The 21,191-nt window shown below is 40.8% G+C and overlaps 2 protein-coding genes across 5 annotated transcripts in view; one reads left to right on the top strand and one right to left on the bottom strand.

The window, feature by feature from the left end:
• LOC118420656 (UPF0428 protein CXorf56 homolog) overlaps positions 1–3,583 on the top strand; it is a 5,871-nt gene extending 2,288 nt beyond the window's left edge. Inside the window, exons 3-7 of the mRNA XM_035827537.1 lie at positions 103–247; positions 775–864; positions 1,441–1,533; positions 1,985–2,271; positions 3,516–3,583. Coding sequence (XP_035683430.1) covers positions 103–247; positions 775–864; positions 1,441–1,533; positions 1,985–2,035 — 379 coding nt within the window. The 3' untranslated portion in view covers positions 2,036–2,271; positions 3,516–3,583. The remainder of the gene's footprint in view (positions 1–102; positions 248–774; positions 865–1,440; positions 1,534–1,984; positions 2,272–3,515) is intronic.
• Positions 3,584–5,652: 2,069 nt separating this feature from the next.
• LOC118420653 (2-aminoadipate transaminase-like) overlaps positions 5,653–21,191 on the bottom strand; it is a 29,820-nt gene continuing 14,281 nt past the window's right edge. For 2 of the 4 annotated variants that reach the window (XM_035827531.1, XM_035827532.1), the window contains exons 5-10: positions 9,254–9,415; positions 8,327–8,594; positions 7,435–7,549; positions 6,969–7,040; positions 6,690–6,793; positions 5,653–6,040 (exon numbers count right to left, since the gene is read on the bottom strand). In XM_035827531.1, the coding sequence (XP_035683424.1) occupies positions 5,908–6,040; positions 6,690–6,793; positions 6,969–7,040; positions 7,435–7,549; positions 8,327–8,594; positions 9,254–9,415 (854 nt within the window). In that variant the 3' untranslated portion in view covers positions 5,653–5,907. The remainder of the gene's footprint in view (positions 6,041–6,689; positions 6,794–6,968; positions 7,041–7,434; positions 7,550–8,326; positions 8,595–9,253; positions 9,416–21,191) is intronic. The other 2 variants (XM_035827530.1, XM_035827529.1) reach the window with 1 other exon arrangement.

The following is a 21,191-nucleotide window of genomic DNA, read 5'->3' as shown; positions in this document are numbered from 1 at the left end:
TCATTTTGTTTGAAGCCATAATGTTAGAATTTGTATCAACTTTTTTGCAATGCTTGTCTATGTTGAGAGTTTCTAAAACAGAGTTCTGACATTTGTCCCCAGATGTGGCCTGAGGCTGTACTACAGACATGAGGAGAAGGGTGGTACTGTGACCTTTGTGGTGAGTGGGGCTGTAGTGAAGGAGGGGAAAGGTGTGAGGAAGGCAGACATCTACCAACAAGTGGCAGCTGAAGCCAAACCCAAGAAGGTCAGGAGAACTGTTGTACACTTTTGTGTATTTTCTCCACTGTATGAAAAATCAAAATTCAAATGAAAATACCGCAACTGTTATTTGCGCCTTATGGTGCCTTCATGACAAAATATCTTTGTAACCTCTCTGCTGTGAAATCTTTTACGAATCAATGTAAGTTAAATATTTTGTGCTCCATTGTGTCCTGATGCTCGTTTATGCTCCATAAATGATACATTTAAGACATTCTTGTGAGATGACTCCAAATATTTGATATGCTCACCACATGGGCTGTATTGCAGCCTGATACAGATTACTTTAGACACCATCAAAGTGTGTTCAGGTTCAGGCATATTGGTTGTGACTTAGGTATCTTGTATCACTAGATGATGAAGTACATGTGCTTAGGAACCAAAACCTGATGATGAAGTAATACAGTGGCTATTATCATCTTACTTGAACATATGTCAGGTCCCTCTTTGAGGACAATGATAAATAATACATATACTAAATGTTGAATGTTTTTGTTGTGATGCTTGTTGCAGGTGATGATGACAAAGCGCACAAAAGACATGGGGAAATTCAGCTCCGTCACCGTGTCTACAGTAGATGAAGAAGAGGAGGAGATCGAAGCCGTAAGTAATTCTTTTTCTTTCTTTAGAGCCCACAATCATTATGTTGATCATTATGGCACAGTCTTTATGTAATGTCCTATCCCAGGAATATCCCTAGCCGAAGCTATGTACTCATTTTCACTTGAGTGAAGTGGGGAAAGTCGTGTTAAGTGCCCTTTCCAAGGGCACACGATCGGTGACATGGCAGGGTTCAAACTTGCTGCTCAACACGCTGCCGATAACGCCATGCGATCGCACAATACAGTACAAATCTATAATACGTAGTAGTAATAGAAGTAGACAAGGTGCACGTATAAGATGGCGCTTTTGTTCCATCGAGACAAGCTAGTGACTGTGTACTCAGCCTCCACCTACAGATATTTAATTGTTCCAGATGTCTGTTAAAATGCAAATTGTCAATATGAACACAGCGCCCTTGTAGTCTTACACTTTGATATAGAAAGAGGCATGCACTGGTATTAACTACACTGCACTTAACTAACTAATCTAGATGTTTGATTGTAACTACTACATCACATAGTATTTTCTGTACTATAGTATCTGTATTCCTCAACCAGTGTCACCACTATTTTTCAGAGGGAAGTTGCGGATTCATACGCCTCTAACGCTCGGGTAATTGAAAAACAGTTGGAGAGGAAGGGTATGGTGAAGAGAAAACTTCAGGAGATGGTAAGTACAGATTTTATATTTTGACATATTCCAACTCTATACCTCAATATGTTGATGTTATTTTTGGTAATCGTATGAATTGAACAAAGTCTTCTTCATTACACAACCTTCCTTTAATTCTTCAGTAAACGTTTCACCTTCATCAGTACAAAATGAGACAAATACTATCGGTGCTGTATCATGAACTATATGATTAAGGCAGATTTAGTGCAATTCAAACTTAACCTATTGTATTGTGACGTAATTACTTGACATTGGAGTTTTGATAATCGTTTTAGAAAGGTTAAATGATACATATTTTGTTTGACAACAATTTGTTAATTTCACTTGTAGGATGCAAAGTGTGCTTTGACTTTATTCAAATTGCAACAGTTACAATACAAAATAATAAGTGTGCCAGAGAATAAGTTCTTTCAAATCATCACTAAACAATACCTTTCCTCTTTTCCAGGCAACTGAACATGAAAGGAAGAAGGCAAAGGGAACACTGATTGACAAATAGTCCAATGCACAAAATACTGTAGTAACAAAGTTTCGTATCACAATGGTCATTCATGTATATACATGTAAGTGAATCTCCATAGTAGCACTCACAGTAAGATATTTGGAAATATGTTTTTGCTGTGCAGATGTTTTAAAGTTAAATATAAATGTACTATAAATGCTTTCTACACCATAAACCGTCAACTTCTTATTTTGCCTCTATAAATATCATTGTATGACCTTAGCTTAATGAACATTTTTTATCTTGCCGGGCTTGCGCCCGGCAAGATAATGTGGCGGATATTTTCCATGGTTCAATGGTTCAATCAATGGTTCAATGTTAACCCAGCCCTTCCAAAGGCCCTTCAAAAGGCCCTTTTCTCTTTGCCCAATTTTATGGCTTAGTTAGACAAGGGTTACATTGCAGTCCAGTATCAAAACGGTATTTTAGACGTATGTGGTCCAGCGTAAATAAATCTACGCTTTAACCCATGTTTATCATAAAGATATATCAAAAATTGCATCAGAAGGAATTTATTTTGTAATAAAGAATAATGCATACTCATTGTGGGTCAAAAAGTTTTACAATACCGGTTTATTGTGCCAATAATTCATCTGACATAGATTATGTTAATGGTGTAAATTTCCAATATCTCCCTACACTGGGGGATTATTTTAGAGGGTAAAAGTTATTAATTAGTTTAGAGGGTAAAACTTCACTGGAATGGATTCATCATTCTTTAATTGTAAAAATAAACAACGTTTATTTTTGCATTTTGCGACTTGCAGTCTATGCCATACATTTCTATATCTTTTAAAACGAGGTTCTTCAGAACATGTAATGGTTAGCTCATTGGTAAAGTTTATGCATTGTAATCCAACGCTCCGGGTTCGATTCCCGGAACGGGAATTTTTCAACTTTCTTTTTTTTAAATTTTTTTTTACACCATTAAAGTACTAGTAAACAATACTTTTGTCTTTTGACCAGAACATTTGGGAATTTCTGTTGTAGTTCTGCATTTTTCCGCTGTTGGGATATTTGAATGAACGAACAGACATGTACATGTAGGGTATATGTCGTTCTAACTTTCATTAAAATGCCCATACAACATCTATATCACATAATTGCACGAGAAGAAACTGATTTTCTCGAAAATAATTGCATCCTGTATGACAAAAAGTTTCACTAAACATGTTCATTCTTATATTCCTGGACAAACCTCATTTGCATATTGGTGAATCTCTCCATGCGACCATATCAGATTTAGTTACTCTATTTCTATTTACATGACATTCTAATAACTAGAAAAACGTTCACACATGCAAACCTTAGCAAAATGTCAGCTTTTTTAAAGCACTTGTTCTGGTTGTTTCTGATTGTTTTGATGTGATCCTCATGTTTACTGATGAACACTGGTGAAGCGCCGAGGTACCTTTTCCTGACGAAATCCCTACTACCCGGCAAGATACAGCTTTTTTTAAAGCACTTGTTTATGAACATCTCAGTCATTTGTATGTAAATACAGTATAGTGCTGCATCATGATTAAAATACATTGTGTGGAGTTACTAAGGCCCCTTTTCACTGAGCAACTGTATGGCAACCAAGATTGGATTTCTGTGATCCTTAATTTTAGAGCTGGCATATGATGCATAATGTATTACATTGTAGTATTTGTCAAATGATGACAAAACACTTGTCCATCATCTATAAAAAAAACTGTTGTCTGATCTGTAAATATTTGGTCACTCATTGTGGTTGCAGCTTCTAATAAAAGGGGTTGTAAGCATTTAGAAAGAAATAAATGGGCATTCTTATTACATTGCACAACGTTACCCTTGGCTGGTTTTCTTTAATTAAAGAGGTAGGATACAGCTGAGATTTACCCACAATCTAGCAACTGATATGTGATCTTACATATGTCTGGATATGGGGTACATGTAGTTAAATTTCAAGCTACATAGTATTTTCAGGCTATCAATACTATTTACATCTTGAGTTAGTCATTTGAAAAATATAATTCTGTTTTTCAATATAACTTTTCATTGTATAAAATTAAAAAACTTGCTTGCACCAATGTCAACTTTTCAATGCACACATGGTTACTTTCAAGATAAATACAATTTTGTAGTTGACAATAAGTTATTGCTCACCATGTATTGACCACCATTTGCCACCTGTAGATCTATCTATATAAGAATTTTGTATAGTTAAGTTTCCCCCACCTATGCTATGTTTGTACATAGCTACTACGTAGTACTAGCAACCCCAGTTCTTTTCCTGGATCTGTAAGCCCTCAAACACCTGCCACTATAATCTGATCATTTTTTAATCGGTCCAGTATCCGGTCTACTGACTTTTTCACATCTGTTTTTGTCTTTCGCCGCGCTTCCGCGGCGAAAGGCAATCAGACCGATATTAGATTTCTGTCCGTCTGTCCGTCCGTCCGTCCGTCCGGGTCGACCATGCCATACCGTGCTAGCGAGATATTCTACCCTGTAGATTCGACGGTATGTAACGTTATGACATACGTATCGGCCTACCATGAATGTGCTGCTTGGTTTGCGGTCCATGCCATATCGTGCTAGCGAGATATTCTACCCTGCAGATTCGACGGTATGTAACGTTATGACATACGTATCGGCCTACCATGAATGTGCTGCTTGGTTTCTGTATGGCTTATAAGCAGGAATTTGCAGAGACGGATGTGAACGGTGAGGATTTCTTCGTAAGATTGTATACAATTTATAAACTAACATGTTCGCTGTTTGGTTATAATAAAACAGACATTGTAGAGAACAGTTTGACATGTCATTTACTTTGTTTTATGGAAAATCACCGCTACAAAATCTAGAATTGTGTAAGATGCGTGCGCCGCATCTGACATGGTGTGGGAGGGGGGCGTATTCGGAAATTTCTTACTCTAAGAAATTTCAGGCTATTTTCGTGTAACAAACTTCTTTCAGCAAAATAGTAGCCCTCGGATGCGTTGAAAATAGAATTACCCACATTTAATTTATAATTTCGAAAGGGAAGATTCTGACCGAGCTCGACGGAGTGAGTCTGACGCGTGACGTCACGACTCCGTCAAGTAAAAGCATAATTGCGTTACTAAAAGAAACGAAACGTTCCATTAAACATACCACGGACCTGTTTTAGTTTAAAATATCTACCTTTCACATGATCTTGCCATTAAAAAAAATATTTCCATTACTGTATATGCCATGTTAATATTTTATGTTCAGTTGTTTATGGTGACAATACTTTGTTTGTTCTTGCAGAAATTCAGGACACATCTACTGATAAATTTGATTACTACAGTGCACTTTCATAAAACCCTGTTGTACTGTAACAGAGCCGTTCTTAACAGCGAAACAATCCGAATAAAGTTAACATCATTCATGCAGTTGTGTTATTATACAGTTCAAGTAAAATATACTCTGTGAGAACCACTACCTTACTAAACAGTTATATAACCTAGCACTTGACCAAACTGTGCCAGAGCTGCCAACGTTGCAGACTTGGCACCCACGCTTGACCAAACTATGCCAAACAATTTTACCTACACAATATAAGTAAGCGAAAGACTAGCTTTTTTCAGAAGCTCTTGTTTCTGGACTTGTCCAACAAGGAAACCCAGTTTTGTACCGGTACACTGTACCCACCCCTAGTACTAGTACTTAGTAGTGTAGAAATGTGGTTTCGTAGCCCACCCGTACTTATTTAGTTCACTATCATAGAATGATAGTGTGATATCTCCCAATGATTTTTAAGATATGTTGTTCTATGGTCCAGGTGGGACATCATGGCTCTAGGGCTCTTTATACAAATTATGTACTGGATGGGCTACGAAATAACCTTTTTTCCAGGTATCTCCTCCCGGACTATAGTACTAAGTGGTATGTGCCTCCATCATCAGCCTTGCGGACTGCCCAATCTTCCTCACAGCGTCGGTTAGAGTTTCCATGTCGTACAGCGCGAAACACACACGCAGGCAGTTTCCAAACAGGCCCTGTGGTGAACATCTGTTCATACAACAAAGAAAGAGTTAGTGAAATAGACTACCAATGTCAATATGTTTTTTTTAAATTTCTTGCAATGTTTTTGATTGAATATACTATAGAGAGGGGATGTGTGTCAAAAGGGGACAGATCAGGTACAGATACAGCAGTTTAAGTCCCCACCTGTTCCTGTACCTAAACTAAAATTTATTTGACAAAGTAACCTGTGGCCTTTGATGATGACAGAAACATGTAAAAGCAATCAAATGCAATGTTTGTTTACATTTTATGCAGAGGTTATGCTTTTGACTACTAAATTTAATCTGTATAATGCAAACTCTGCTGTCCAGGGCTGTAAGTTCTAACTGGCCCCTCTCTGCAGAGTTAGCTTCTAGATGTCGGCCAGATGCCAGGTGGGCTGCTATAAGCGAGATTAAATCAGGCTAGTTTTTCAGATGACCTCAAATAACAAAAGGTGCAGAGTTCAATGACTATTCAATCTTTTCAACTTCATCTGATATTAAATTTCCATCTTTGCTGTAGAAAAGTCCTTAGAAACAAAATGGGTTAAAACATTATGTGTTAGCCTATTTAGGTGCAGTACCAGACTACCATTACATCAATGTTGCAGTATTTCGGACCTGTACCTAAATGACAAATGAGTAAAACTCACATGCTTCCCACATAGAAAGACACATTGTGGTCCCTGATGCAGGTTTCCTTCAGCTCTGCACAGCTGAAACCCTGGGGAAACTCCACCCAAATGAAGAAACCACCCTGGGTGTAGGAGATAAAATATGTCAGGAGTGAATGATCTGCATATTAGTGGTATGACAACACATTTCATTCATTCATAAGATAAATAAATATTCCATATTCTTAACTGTAATAATGCAAGATACCTTTATTAGTGAAAAGATTGACATGGACTTTATCAAAAAGGCCTTTCTACCTTAGGCAAATGGCAGGAAACCCCTGTTGGCCATTCCTCTGTGATTATCTTATGTACAGCATTCATGTTGTCCTGAAAGGAAGAAGACTAAGTATGTTAATACAAGAACATTATAATAATAACAATCTTGGTAACACTAATGTCTAAAAGTACCGTAACTGCACTTAAAAGAATTAAAGGTTAATGAAGACGTAAGAGTAAAAAAAAGAAAGAAAAAAAAATCAACTAGGTGGGGCGTAAAGTTTTTTAAAGGTATATATGTGTTATACAGAAATGTAACTGTGTCAGTTTGCATGTGCTTCATATGTATATGATAATAATTACATTACTAATCCACCTGTTTCTTGATGTATATGGTGTGATAACTTCTTGTCAGTTGCTATAACCTCCTCATAAAACTACCGGGTAAGCAAAGACTAACATCACCAGGCTATATGACAATAGCCCTGGAAAGTTGTGAACTTACTGCATAGATGTCCTGGATTTTGCCCAGGTGCTGTTCAACAAGTCCCAGTTGGAGGGCGCTGGCAATGATTCCTGAGGTGTAGTTATTGAAGGAGCCTCCACTGTCACAATATGAACTGAGAAAAGACAGAGATGATTTTTAAAAAATCATATTCAATTACTTGATCATAAGTTACTATTATTTAGCATATTGTATAACCAAGATGTCTAACCTTCATTGATGATAGATGAGGTATGTAAACATTTCAATAACTCCACCTTCAAGACTTAACACAAGTGTCTCCAGGCAAAGACAACAGAACAATCATTATTCTTATGTTACCTTACTGCAAAAGCTGTTATTATTCAGGCTCCATGCCTTTAAGGCACTCCAAATGTGCTGTTTAATTTGTATAATGTCTTTTGGGACACTTAACTTGTGCATGCACAAGTTTTCTTGAAGCTGCAAAACTTGTGGTATAGGTACCCGTACCCGTATCGTACCTAAAAAAATGTTTAGGTACAGGTCCGGACCTAAACATCTGTGTACCTGTACCTGTACCTGTACCTGTACCTAAACAAACTAAATCACTATTAAACACTACTTCTTAAGACTGATGGACAAGTAAATCCCGAATCAACAATGACAATGGTGATAATCTTGCAGTTGAAACTTAAGAAAAATTGCAGAAGAAATTGTTTTGAGACTCAAACATGTAATTCCAAATACAAAGATGACAATTTATCACTAGAAAAGACAGTTAGCTACATGTTTAACTTACATATACTTGGTTAAATTTTTTTAGGTACAGGTGCAGGTCCAGAGCTGTACCTAAACCCGTGTACCTGTACCTGAGCCTGAAATTTGTTTAGGTACACAGCCCTAGCCACCACAAGCTGAAAAATTTAGTCACCTGTTCATTATCAGGCTGCGTATCTTCTTTGGTGCCTGTATCCACCCCAGTCTCAGTCCAGGGCTAAGGATTTTACTGAAGGAGCCATTGGATGCCACGTTGCCATGGAAACCGGGGTCCGTCTCTTGGTCAAATGAAATGAGCGCAGGGGGCGGAGTTACAAAGTTGCCCTGGGGGTCCCTCTCATAGCACAGAGTGTTGTACACGTCGTCACAGACCACCAGTATGTTGTGCTTCCTTGCAACCTGGACAAGCTGTCTACAACGACCTGAAAAACATACCATCATGAGCCTTCAGATTAATCTACAGTATGTAAGGTGCACTGTATAGCACAATTGATCAGTGTAGGGGCAGAAGATCCACGCAAGTCTCAACCTAGTCTTGCACTTTCGCGAGACAAGGCCCGTGAACAAGATGGACTGATAGCCATCCAAAATTTGGAGATATGTGTGCTTACCTTTAAAAATGTGTCACTGTTAGAAGAAAATCAGAAGTGCTGTCGCAAGCTTTAATTTTTCCTGTCCCACTTATTGTTAAGGACTGGATTTTTGTTGATTAGCCTGTCATTTTAAGCCTTATAAAACTACTTTTTCATCAATTTCATGTCATCAATTCAAAATATTTTGATGAACTGGGTGGAATTTCTGTCTGTTCCAACAAGCTATTTTCCCCAGGACAAATCAGAAGAGGTCCTGGAGACAGCTCTGTTCTGTATGTCCTTACACCAGTTTGTACCCAAGACTTGAAGACTAGTTTATCATTTTGTTATCTTTACGTCCAACATACATGCATGAACCATTAAAAAGCTCAGACAGCAACACAATCATGCATTGCAAGTCTACATTACACCATTATGTTCTATATCCGTACTAAAAAAAATAAAACGCTTACAAACAAGCTTTCGATCATAAAAATACTGTTATTTACGTTCTGAGAGACATCGTCCTGTTGGGTTGTGGAATGTAGGGATGAGGTACAGCATTGTCCAGAAGGGCCGCTCTTCCGTCACACTGACAGTGGATAACTTCTTGTGCTCTTCCAGCAGTCTATCCAACAGGTCCACATCAATGCCCTCTTCATCCATGGGAACTGTATCACATTCAGAAGCAGTACATTATTACAGAGAAAGTTAACCAGTTTGGAAGTAAATGAAGAGTTGATCAAGAGTTGACAGTTGCTACATAACCTCTGTAAAATTGTGTGGGTTCTGGAGGGTCCAAAACCCAAAATAACCCTAGGGTTCACTCACTAGGTGAACCCAAGATAACCCGAGCCCTGAGACCGATGAACCCTCTAGAACCCTACTGGACCCACTTCCAGGGTTGAAGTGGGTCCATTTTGGCCGTTTTACCCCACTTTAACCCACTAAGATCGGGTCAAAATGAGTTCCTCAACCCGCCGGAACCCGCCTGGGAACCCACTAGAACCCACCGGCGGGAACCCGGCAGAACCCGCCGGGGATGGCGGTCGTCATGGTAACGAACCCAATAGAACCCGCTTGCGAACCCGGCAGAACCCACCGGCGGCGCGCGGTATGGCGGTTGTCATGGAAACGAACCCAATAGAACCCGCTTGCGAACCCGGCAGAACCCACCGGCGGCGCGCGGTATGGCGGTTGTCATGGAAACGAACCCAGTAGAACCCGCTGGCGAACCCGGCAGAACCCACCGGCGGCGACCCTGACGGAAGCAAACTGTCTGGTAATTGGGTTCAACGCTGCCGGGAGTCGGGTTATTTTGGGTTGTGGTGGGTTTTGAACTGCCAGGGGAGCGATTTCATTCCACCCAGAACCCTCCGACTTCTACGGTGTTGGGTATCGCAATGCGCAAAACCCGACGCTGACGAGAAATGGAATGCTCGCTTCTCAGTTAGAGCTGAACGAAGGACTCGGTTGAAAGGCGAGCTGTCTTATTTATGTTATTCCTGAATGAACCATCTCTGTCTTGTGTCATGTCTGTGAGGCTTTATTTGTAAAGGTCGGAAAATAACGGTCCTCTGATGATGTGTAAAATTGTATTAAAATCGGAAGAAATTTGGGGGAAATGCTCATGCGGTCGTTACGAAATGGCCGTGATCGTAACGTAGGGGTGGGGGGTCAACTGGACCCCTAGCGTTGTCAGAAGTCGCCGCCGACTTTTTTTTTTTTTTGCGCCGCGTAATCTTTCGTGTAAATTTCTAGGAAAAGGACACAACTCTGGCGCTCTCCGTTACAAACTCAGCCGGACGCTTAAGCTTATTTCAATGAACTAATGGCAGTTTTCTGATATATTCTGAGATCCTCTAGGATCCGAAAACTGCTATCTTCTCAAATGAAGCATGTGTAACGTTTTTGTTTACATTGCCTAACGTTGCCGGCAGCCCTCTCATCAATTTGAAGTGGCACGTGCGTGCGACAGCCACCCCACAGTCGGAGTTTTCTGATAGGCCTACCCTAGAGGGTACGCCCCTTAGAGGGCGGAGTTCATTATCTGAGTCTCTTTGAGCGCTTTCCAGATCCGACTTTGTTTACCGTGATTGACAGTGGAACCATGGGAACCTTACCCCCTGGCCCCAGGAGCGGAAGGCCGTCTTCGTGGTGCATATATTAACCATTACAAGGGATCAACTTTCCCCGGCCTAAAGAACAAACATGCAGATGCGCGATGCATCTCTGCCCTGGTCTGCCTCAGGAAAAAAAGTGTGACCAATGCCATGCTGGTCCATGCGCTGGAATCTATCACAAACAATATTGAGAACTTATGTATGTTCATACCTGTTAGCTGGAGTGGTATGGGATTTGTTTGCACACACTGTCACAAGGATTATGTGGGGTTTTCAAACCACAAAAATGGACCTTCTCGGCCGGCTTACTCCCCTAGCGTACGGTGACTCTATTTGTCCAATTTCGACAATTAGACCATCAAACCACGAAGCCTGGTAGAGGCTAGGAGTGTTGAAGGCCTGTCCAAAATGTTCTATAGTATATCTGCATTTGATATTCGGACGTCTACTGGATTTGAAGAAGAGAGACTGGAGGCATACACACACCTAGGCCAGCTTCATTCCTCTGGCAGCTTTTAATACTTATCTTATGCAACCGTGGGATCTGCTTGGAGATTACCAAAGATAGGCGTAGCGACCCGCTCAGAACGGGGTCAGCGCCCCTCCGTGTTGTATATTTTGTTGTGTAAGGCCATCAGGGGTGCCTAAGCATTTGCACGAACCCTATGAAATTCGTACGAATATTATGTGATACACACGAATCACTATGCGAAAACGCACGAATATTATGAAATTCGCACGAATCACTATGCGAAATCGTACGAATTTTATGAAATTCGCACGAATCACTATGTGACACACACGAGCCTTATGTGATTTGCACGATCCTTATGCAAAAACGGCGGCCGGGAGGAGGCATGATTTTGAGCGTTTCTACCCGAGATATTTATATTTCAAGGCATGGAATGGACATTTACCGTCGCAAAGATGTATTTGATAGCCTGTGAGCTACTGTTTAGCTTCATTTCGGCGTGTTACATCGTATTTTCAGTCGCCGAAGCGGCGAAGCCGCCATCTTGAAAATCCCGCTCCGTTTGTCACGTGACCCCGCCAGTGGTTGCGCAATTTCGCATAAGGATCGTGCAAATCACATAAGGCTCGTGTGTCACATAGTGATTCGTGCGAATTTCATAAAATTCGTACGATTTCGCATAGTGATTCGTGCGAATTTCATTATATTCGTGCGTTTTCGCATAGTGATTCGTGTGTATCACATAATATTCGTACGAATTTCATAGGGATCGTGCAAATGCTTAGGCACCCCTGGCCATGTTGATTACATTACATGGATGACATCATCTGGGAACTCTAACACTGCCGCGAGCAAAAAACGTTTGGCCAAAGAAAAGCTGCTTTCATTATGAAATCTAAGTGGTCAGGAAGGCTGGACAAATAAATAAAACGCAGAGTATGGTATGTAACTGAATAATGTCCAACCGACACCTGCAATAACGTTTGTGACAAGGCTGATCAGATAGATGGTCACCGTTGATTCTAAGTAAGACTGCAATTAACATGCTAAAGATAAAAGATTAAAAATCATACTCATTATACTGTACAAATCGTGCCAAGCTAAAATGATTAGGAGTCCTCGGAAAGACAACGCAAATTGAAACATGTGAGAGTATCTCCTTATCATAGGTTAAAGTACAGGACGACTATAGATTCTAATTCTAAACAATAACTTTCTCTACTTTCACTTTCATGTACAATTGTCTTTCTGAGTCGATCAGAAATTATAATCCCTAGTCCCGCCGCGTAAAACTTCTCCCGGCCGGTTTCGAAATACTACCCTGCGGCGGAACTCACTTCCGAAGAGAGCCTGGCCAAGCTACAATAGACTGGATACAAGGATACCAGAAAGTTTAGAGGGTCAAACAAAACTCAGCCTACTCCTAGGTTTTCTGGTGGGAGGTATCCTACTGGGTCTCCAGGGAGACCGGCGTACAACCGATATGATATGCTTGGGACCGTTTACTCCCGAAATACTTTGCCTTACTATACAGCTCAACCACTCCAGAGCACAGACCACGCACGGTGACGGTATACAACTGTTGCGCATGCCAACATCTATCCGTATTGCGAAATTTATAAGAAAAAAATGGATTGCTGGTACTGGAAAAGTCGTGCTTATGTTAGTAAAATCAAACAAAGCACTGCGTGCATTCAATCACAGCCGTGGACAGAATTTTGGCAGGGCGATATTGGTGCATCACTAACTTGTGTTTGAAAGTAATAATAAGAGAAATGAGAGAGCGAGAGAGACAAAAACTTGTAAGTTTGACATGAATGAATTGAGGATTTTGTGATATCTGCAGCGGCTGATAATTTCTTTCGGTTTGTACGGTTGGAAATAAAATCACTGATCTTGTCTCCCCAGAAAAAGCCGGATCGGGCATTTCAACTAGCCTCCACCAGGCCTTCGAATTCCTGCGGAGTACAGGGAGGGTAGAACGGGGGGAAAAAATCGGGAAATTGGCCAAGGGAGTCAGTGCATGCTTTATGTTCCCTCCGGAGTGGCTACGCGACCGGCCAAACCCTCTAGTAGCAAAATCTATCGCGTGATAGATATTTTTTGAGATCGGGCTGGGGTCTGGTATTCAGGCTAGTAGCAAAACTCCCCTGGTGTGTAGTAGCCAGCGTGAGTCTGGTAGAGACTTCTTGGCCACTCCGGGCCACACCAGGCCAAGGGAAAATGCTTCCCAGATGTTCACTAGCCATCGAGGCGTTCTGGTCCCTGGGCCAGAAAAAATACACTTTGAGCAGAAAAAAAACAGAAATCACCAAGTCAATGTATCCCATGATGTGGTAGTACATATCACTCTCTATTCTATTAAGAGAAGACAAAGTAAAAAGTCTGCCTTCTTGTATTCTTTCTATGTTTTAAGAATTCTGATGAGCCTTGGCAACACATCTACTCGGTGGTAAGAAATCATCGTGCAGCGGGGCCGGAGGAGGGGGCATTAGGGACCGTTCCTAATGTTTCCTCGTATCCTTGGGAAATAATTATTTGGCGATTCAAACTGATTCCAAGCTCCATCTCCTTAACAATTAGTCAACAAGAAGTTTGCAAAGACTCAGACTACCCCAATGTTCGGACGACGGACAAACTTTCACGAAGTCCAATAGTCCTGGCCGGGCTCAACCTCTGACGTCGTCCTCAGAATTTACATTCATGATTCTCCCCCAAGACCAGGACCTCGCAGATACTGTAACTCACATATCTGAAGCTGCTCTTTCCCAAAGATGGCCTTTAGGGGATCAACTAAAATGAAACTATTCACCGAACGAACATGGGAGCAAATTCTTTTGTTTCAAAAATGAAGATGGTCTTCTGAAGATGATAAACTACACATTTTGGCCAAATAAATCTAACTAGCTGTGTGCCGTCCCCCTCCGACAAGCAAACCCCCCCGGGTAGGGTCAGATAGATAAAAACTCGGGGTTCTATTAGAAACGATCTCCGGAGGCTGAGCGCTAAGTTCTTAAACATCTGTAGCATATCATTTTCAACGAATGAAGTGACTGTGCTGCCAACAAAATGAGCACCACAATTTAAATTCAAGTGTATATATTTTCTCACCCCCCCCCCTCCCCAGCCTACAGACTAGACCGTTAGATCCATGAAAAAAAAAATTAGGCAATAGAGTGTCATTTTGATCAAGCTATTGTTTCAGCAACATAAAAGAGGATATCTTACCTCATTTAACTAGCAGGGACGTGTGTGGTAGCACCGGGGTGGGTCCATAATTCCTGGAGGGCAGTGAGTGACCGCCAAAAATCAGTCCCTCAATTTGGCAGATAACATGGTTCATCCTAGAGAATCCCGGGCATCCCAGTAATATCCTGAATCTGGATGATCCCGTTCCCACAACATGTCCGCAACAATAATCCACAGTCAGAACGCGACGATACAGGCCTGATAATTGAAGAAAACGGTAGAAACGGGCCACCATCTTTCAAATGATTTTGTATAAACCGCCGAGTGCAGTCACATGACTGTTGGCATACCAATCTCTGTGGGGGATTTTCCGGGTCTGGGGTCCGGGTGTCTCCGGTCATGCCAGTCGGTGGTGGAGTGCAGGAGGGACAGGGCAGGCCCCTGAGCCTGTTATCTGATCTGATCATCTCCAAGCAGACGTTTCGGTCGGGGGCAACAGATTTATAAATCAAAGTTGGAGGCGTTTTGGAGTATTTCTATCGATATCAATGTTGACCTGCTGGAACAGCGGGTCGTCCTAATCCTAGACGCTGAACTTCAAACTTTCAACATTGAAAGTCTAGAATAAAAGACGCTACTTTAAAACTGTTTTCAGTTTTGTATAAGGCGTATTGTAACCTCTAGAACAAATTCAACTCTTTGATAACTCTAGAACGAAAGACGACATTCTACAGTCGCAGCTCTAAACATCTGTGATCATCCCGACAAGACTCAAAGGTATATAGATCTCTGTTTAGTCAAAAGTTCTATGTTTTTTATGGCAGCGGGGCCTCTGAATCGTGAAATTATCACATGCATAAATTGCAATTGATGACCTACATTTCTTGAAATTTTAGTTTAAAAAGACATTGTTCTGATGGATGATGAAGAACCCTGTCGGAGTGGTCCGGAGAAGCTTCACAATTACATTAGGTATTGTAAAGATAAGTGGAATACATTTCATGCCTTCTACACACTGAAACAGTATTCAACACATTTCGACGTGACGTATTAAAGCTTAGAAAAAAAATGTGTTACGACTAAAACGTGTGAACGCCCTAAAACGGATGATAACCGGCGGCGCGACGACCGTCAATCGTGTGTAAATTACGGTAGAAAATTTCCAGTGCATCGATTTGAATACGGTTTATAATACTCAAGCAACAATGATGTTTCACGTTTTCGTAGACGTCCTTCAGCCCTCGAAGTCATAGCGCAAATTGAAATATACAAATACGGCACCTGAAGTTATGGTACCGTTGTACCACATGTCTTACAGCTTCTGTCTATTTCTACAAAACGTCCTCCAAATGTTCCTTTTGGGACCTCCTGTCATATAACAAACCTCTAAAAGACACGGCTGTACATTCATCTGGTGATAATGCAGAAACGCAAACTTGGATATTTTTTGCAACACCCCAGCGTATGAACTGGTAACAACGCTCATTATGCTCATTATTTGTACTTTGAAAGCAAACAGGGATGTTGCGAATCAGTATGGCATCCGACAAATCTTCTAGTGCATATCTAGTTTAATTACGTCAATGACAATACTAGTAACCATGAGCCACTGTGCATTATCCTGATACCAGTGGCAACCCCTGTTACAATCGCTGTACAACCGGATGGTTTGACTTTCTGAAAACTCTAGCCCAAACCTTCGTCGATCGCGATCTCATGAGTGTTGACGGACGTTTGGCCGTTGCTAAGAGTAACTACTCTCCGAGCAGAGGTCTAGGTTTTGTCACAAAATAGAAAGCCCGATAAAAACGACTAAAAAAGACGTTAAAAACCAGTCGGAGCCTAACCTCTGTTTGGAGAGTAAGAGTAACGATAATATTGACTTGTCGAAATTTTCTAAGATACCATAGGCAAGCACCACGGTTCAGCCCCATCCTCGATGTGCAAATGTCGGGGTGAAATGTTGAGAGAGAATTCAGAGTGTTTCTCTGGATTTCTCAAGAACGGAGTCCACACCTTATGGACGATGCCTAGGACAGCATGTGAAGTGTCTGGGGCGGTTCACGCTTGCAAACATGCATTGCTTTGCATTGTTTAAAACTGTAGCGGAAAATTTGGTTGGATTTAACGAACGAAGGGCGGGGAATGGAAACAATTCAGGTCGCTTTTTGAAAAAATACAAAATCGTTGGCACTATTCATGACTGGGTACAAGGCATTAACACGGTTAAGTAACGCCCATTAAGACATTTACAACCTCATAGAACAAACAGAGACGATGTCTTCTATCTGCATCCGTCCATGATAGTTTCCCGAGCCAGCTCTTGCCGTCATGACGAGTACGACAATTTCATTATCGGCGCTTCTTGTTCAGACCTCACACTGTATTCACAGACCTAGACATTTATATTGATAATGTCATGAAATTTGCGAAACAAGTTCTTCTCGCCGTTTTTTCTTTCACATGGTAAGATACCTCCTCTTGCCATGCGTTTCTTTCCTCTCTGTAGAAAGCTTTTCCTCTCATTTTTATACCCCCTTTGGCGTGCCATAAACCGGCGGGAAACTAACCAATTATGAAATTTCATGTCGCCCTACTTCCTCTCATTCAGCTCCGCTTGCGCATGCTTTCGAAGAGAGTTGGAAATATATGATTCTAGAACACAAACCAAGCTTTATCCTTGTCCTCTCTTAACTACATTTGTAACCTAATTCACGACCTTCCACGACCGCTGGCGTTTTATTATCGTGTCTGCATTCTCCCAAATCCTTTTTTTGTACGGAGTCGGTACTTACCACTTAAGGATCCCAAAATTTACCCACGTTTTTGCACGTAACTGGCACACAGTTTCAAGTACGGCGGGTGTCACTGGCTTTATGCAAGCAGTCCAGCATTGGTGTGATCAATTATAAACAAAGCTATCAGTCCGTATCGAGCTTAAAACCGTTTTCAAACAATGTCTTGCGTTCAAAGTTATGTAGTAGGCATCCTTACATCTTCTCAGATGCAAAACCCAAAACAGTTAAGAGTGTTCACAATTTCTCCCCAGGTTTGGAGCTAGGGATTAGGTAGGGTCTGGTTAATAATGCCATTTGTGCATTGTAAAACGAGATTCATCGTTCAAATGTCTTACTTGGCACGTTGAACAAGTGACACATGGATAAAATCCAACACGATTTATGTCAACTTAATGATGAACGAAGCCCGGCTATACCTACCAAAAGGCAAGGCGGCCAACAGGTGGTCACAGAGCTATCGTGCCTTATATCCACCAAAATGACGATTTCACATGTCAAATTGCGTCTTATGAGATATCAAATGTTTAAGCTATTCACAATTGCTGAAAAGTACAAATAATGTCGTTACCTGTTGATTCGAACATGATAGAACTGCACATTTGAGTGTCGCCGTGATGTGAGTTTAGTTATATGTTTGTCTTACTTTCACATAGTAACCCAGTTAGCTTAACTCGTACGTGAATTTAGCTAGCTTGGGATGTCAAATGACGACTATATTCAGTCATGAATACAGCAGCTGGATTAGAAAGAAATCCGACTCTATGACATCGATCGATATCGAACACATTCTGGTCTCGCGCCGTCATCAAAACGCGTTCTAATGGCTGCTTTCTGCAGAGACGATTCGGAGTTAATTTCAACCACGGTACGGTGGAATTACGCCATTCTTTCTAAAACGCGAACAAATTGGCATTTGTGAACGAAATTTTCTGTAAAGTAGCTTCGTAATATGACCTACCTGTGCTATTGATAGCCCTGATCTTTCTTTATTCCCCGAAAATAACAGTCGAATAAACTGTCTTCAATTTTCACAAAGCGCAAAAGTGCATCATTTTTAAAAACTCTGATAGCGTATAATACTGTGTTACTTGGAATGAAATCAGTTGTTAGATACCCTACACATTTTCATTCTTTTTTGTTGAACAAATCTATAAGGAACTTGTCAATATTACGTGTGAATCCTGTAATGTGCAACATATACCCAAGGTGCAGAAACACCTACGCTTGGCAGAATGGGCGTCTTTTTCCATCATATAAAAGACATTTTACACATCGACTGGCCTACTTTGCAATACACCGTACGCTGTGAAAATACACATATCATAAGAAAATCCCCTTTCCGTATCTTCAAGAGATCCACTCGCCCACTGTGCGTCAACACCAAAAAGTGCGTCAACTCAAGGTTAGTCTACAGATATACAAAAAGTAATCCTTTCTCTCAAAAGAGCAAAATATGCATACATAGTTTCAGAAAATTATTGCGCACCCAAAAAAGTTTGTCCGAAGAAAATCGGACATTGTATCGCGATATCTGAATTTTGGGGTCAAAAACCGTGTTTTTGGCTCAGAAGAGCAAAATAAGCATTTTTGATAGAAATTGTGCATACATAGTTTCAGAAAATCATTGCGCACCCAATAACGTTTGTCCGAAGGAAATCGGACATCGTATCGCGACATCTGAATTTTGGGGTCAAAAACCGTGTTTTTGGCTCAGAAGAGCAAAATAAGCATTTTTGATAGAAAATGTGCATACATAGTTTCAGAAAATTATTGCGCACCCAAAAAAGTTTGTCCGAAGAAAATCGGACATTCATCGCGATATCTGAATTTTGTGGTCAAAAACCGTGTTTTTGGCTCAGAAGAGCAAAATAAGCATTTTTGATAGAAATTGTGCATACGTAGTTTCAGAAAATCATTGCGCACCCAATAACGTTTGTCCGAAGGAAATCGGACATCGTATCGCGACATCTGAATTTTGGGGTCAAAAACCGTGTTTTTGGCTCAGAAGAGCAAAATAAGCATTTTTGATAGAAAATGTGCATACATAGTTTCAGAAAATTATTGCGCACCCAAAAAAGTTTGTCCGAAGGAAATCGGACATTGTATCGCGATATCTGAATTTTGAGGTAAAAAACCGTGTTTTTGGCTCAGAAGAGCAAAATAAGCATTTTTGATAGAAATTGTGCATACATAGTTTCAGAAAATTATTGCGCACCCAATAACGTTTGTCCGAAGGAAATCGGACATCGTATCGCGATATCTGAATTTTGGGGTCAAAAACCGTGTTTTTGGCTCAGAAGAGCAAAATAAGCATTTTTGATAGAAATTGTGCATACATAGTTTCAGAAAATTATTGCGCACCCAAAAAAGTTTGTCCGAAGGAAATCGGACATTGTATCGCGATATCTGAATTTTGAGGTAAAAACCGTGTTTTTGGCTCAGAAGAGCAAAATAAGCATTTTTGATAGAAAATGTGCATACATAGTTTCAGAAAATTATTGCGCACCCAATAACGTTTGTCCGAAGGAAATCGGACATCGTATCGCGACATCTGAATTTTGGGGTCAAAAACCGTGTTTTTGGCTCAGAAGAGCAAAATAAGCATCTTTGATAGAAAATGTGCATACATGGTTTCAGAAAATTATTGCGCACCCAATAACGTTTGTTTGAAGAACATCGGACATCGTATCGCGATATCTGAATTTTGGGATGTTTTTGCCTCAGAAGAGCTCATTAAGCATTTTTGTAAGACTGGATACATATGTTGCACGTTTTGAATGGAATTCGAAATGTAGTCAGGTACCTGGTCTGTTGAACTCTATTCCTAATCTTTATTGCTACGTGTCAGATAAAGTTGTGACGTTAGTCACGTTACTGTCATAAATCCCTACAAAAACCATATTGAGGACCGACATCACCTGATCATTGGAACAGGTGGTTGTCACTACAGACAGGATGCTTTGAAACAGTGTAAATAGGAAAATATCTTTCTGACCACCAAAGTGTGGTAACATTATTCAGTGGTGCCTAGGCCGTCTTTGCGGCGAGGATCGGAGTGAGTGAGAGGCCGTCTTTCCAACAGTATGTCCATACGCCTCTTTCCTTCTAGACGGCGATCGCGCCGCTACCCCGCTGCGACCTGAAGAAAAGCTACGCTAGTGGAAGATTAAGGGTCACACGAGTCCATTTGGGTCACTGTCGTCGTCTAGTGGAAAGGGGGCCTTTGCGATTGTTGAACGTTCCTTCACTGACCTTGAGGGATTCACTGACCGCTTGTCTGGAGATCGATACGAGAGGTGATCGATAAGTTCGTGGCGTCGCCCAGATATAAGGTGCACAACTAAAATCTCGGGGCATCTTACAATTGTCTACCAAAGTTCAAATCATTACTTTACAGCCGATTCATTTACCTTCAAATGATGCACAGCTAGTGGCGCTTTTATGCGTTATTGGTTGGCTTTAAAGACTTCCGAATGTTACATTCATCACTAAAAAGTCGTGAAAATTGCAAAAAATGCGTTTTCATATTGCCGTTGTCCAATTGTCTTTTCAATGCGTTTGATTGAAAATGGTTGAAACAACCCACAATTTATTTATCCTAGCGACATCAAGAAACTCAGGGTTCTTCTGACATTGTGATGAAAATCACCGAAATAAGTGAAAATTTAATGATTTCACGTGAGCCTGATTAGCCATGAAAGGTAATATGAAAGTGATGGAAGTTTCTGAAAAAAAAAAACTCTCAAGGTGCACCGGGGATATATGAATTCCAGCATTGCATGCCGGTGAAAGTTTGCGTCATGATTTAAAAGGCGAGCGTGAGCGTAATTTAACATAAAACATCCAAGTTTATAATCTTCACAAC

This window comes from Branchiostoma floridae, chromosome 8 (genome assembly GCF_000003815.2).
Source record: "Branchiostoma floridae strain S238N-H82 chromosome 8, Bfl_VNyyK, whole genome shotgun sequence".
NCBI lineage: Eukaryota > Metazoa > Chordata > Leptocardii > Amphioxiformes > Branchiostomatidae > Branchiostoma > Branchiostoma floridae.
Note: the sequence above shows the minus strand (reverse complement) of the source record. Positions and strands in the feature narration are given on the sequence as shown.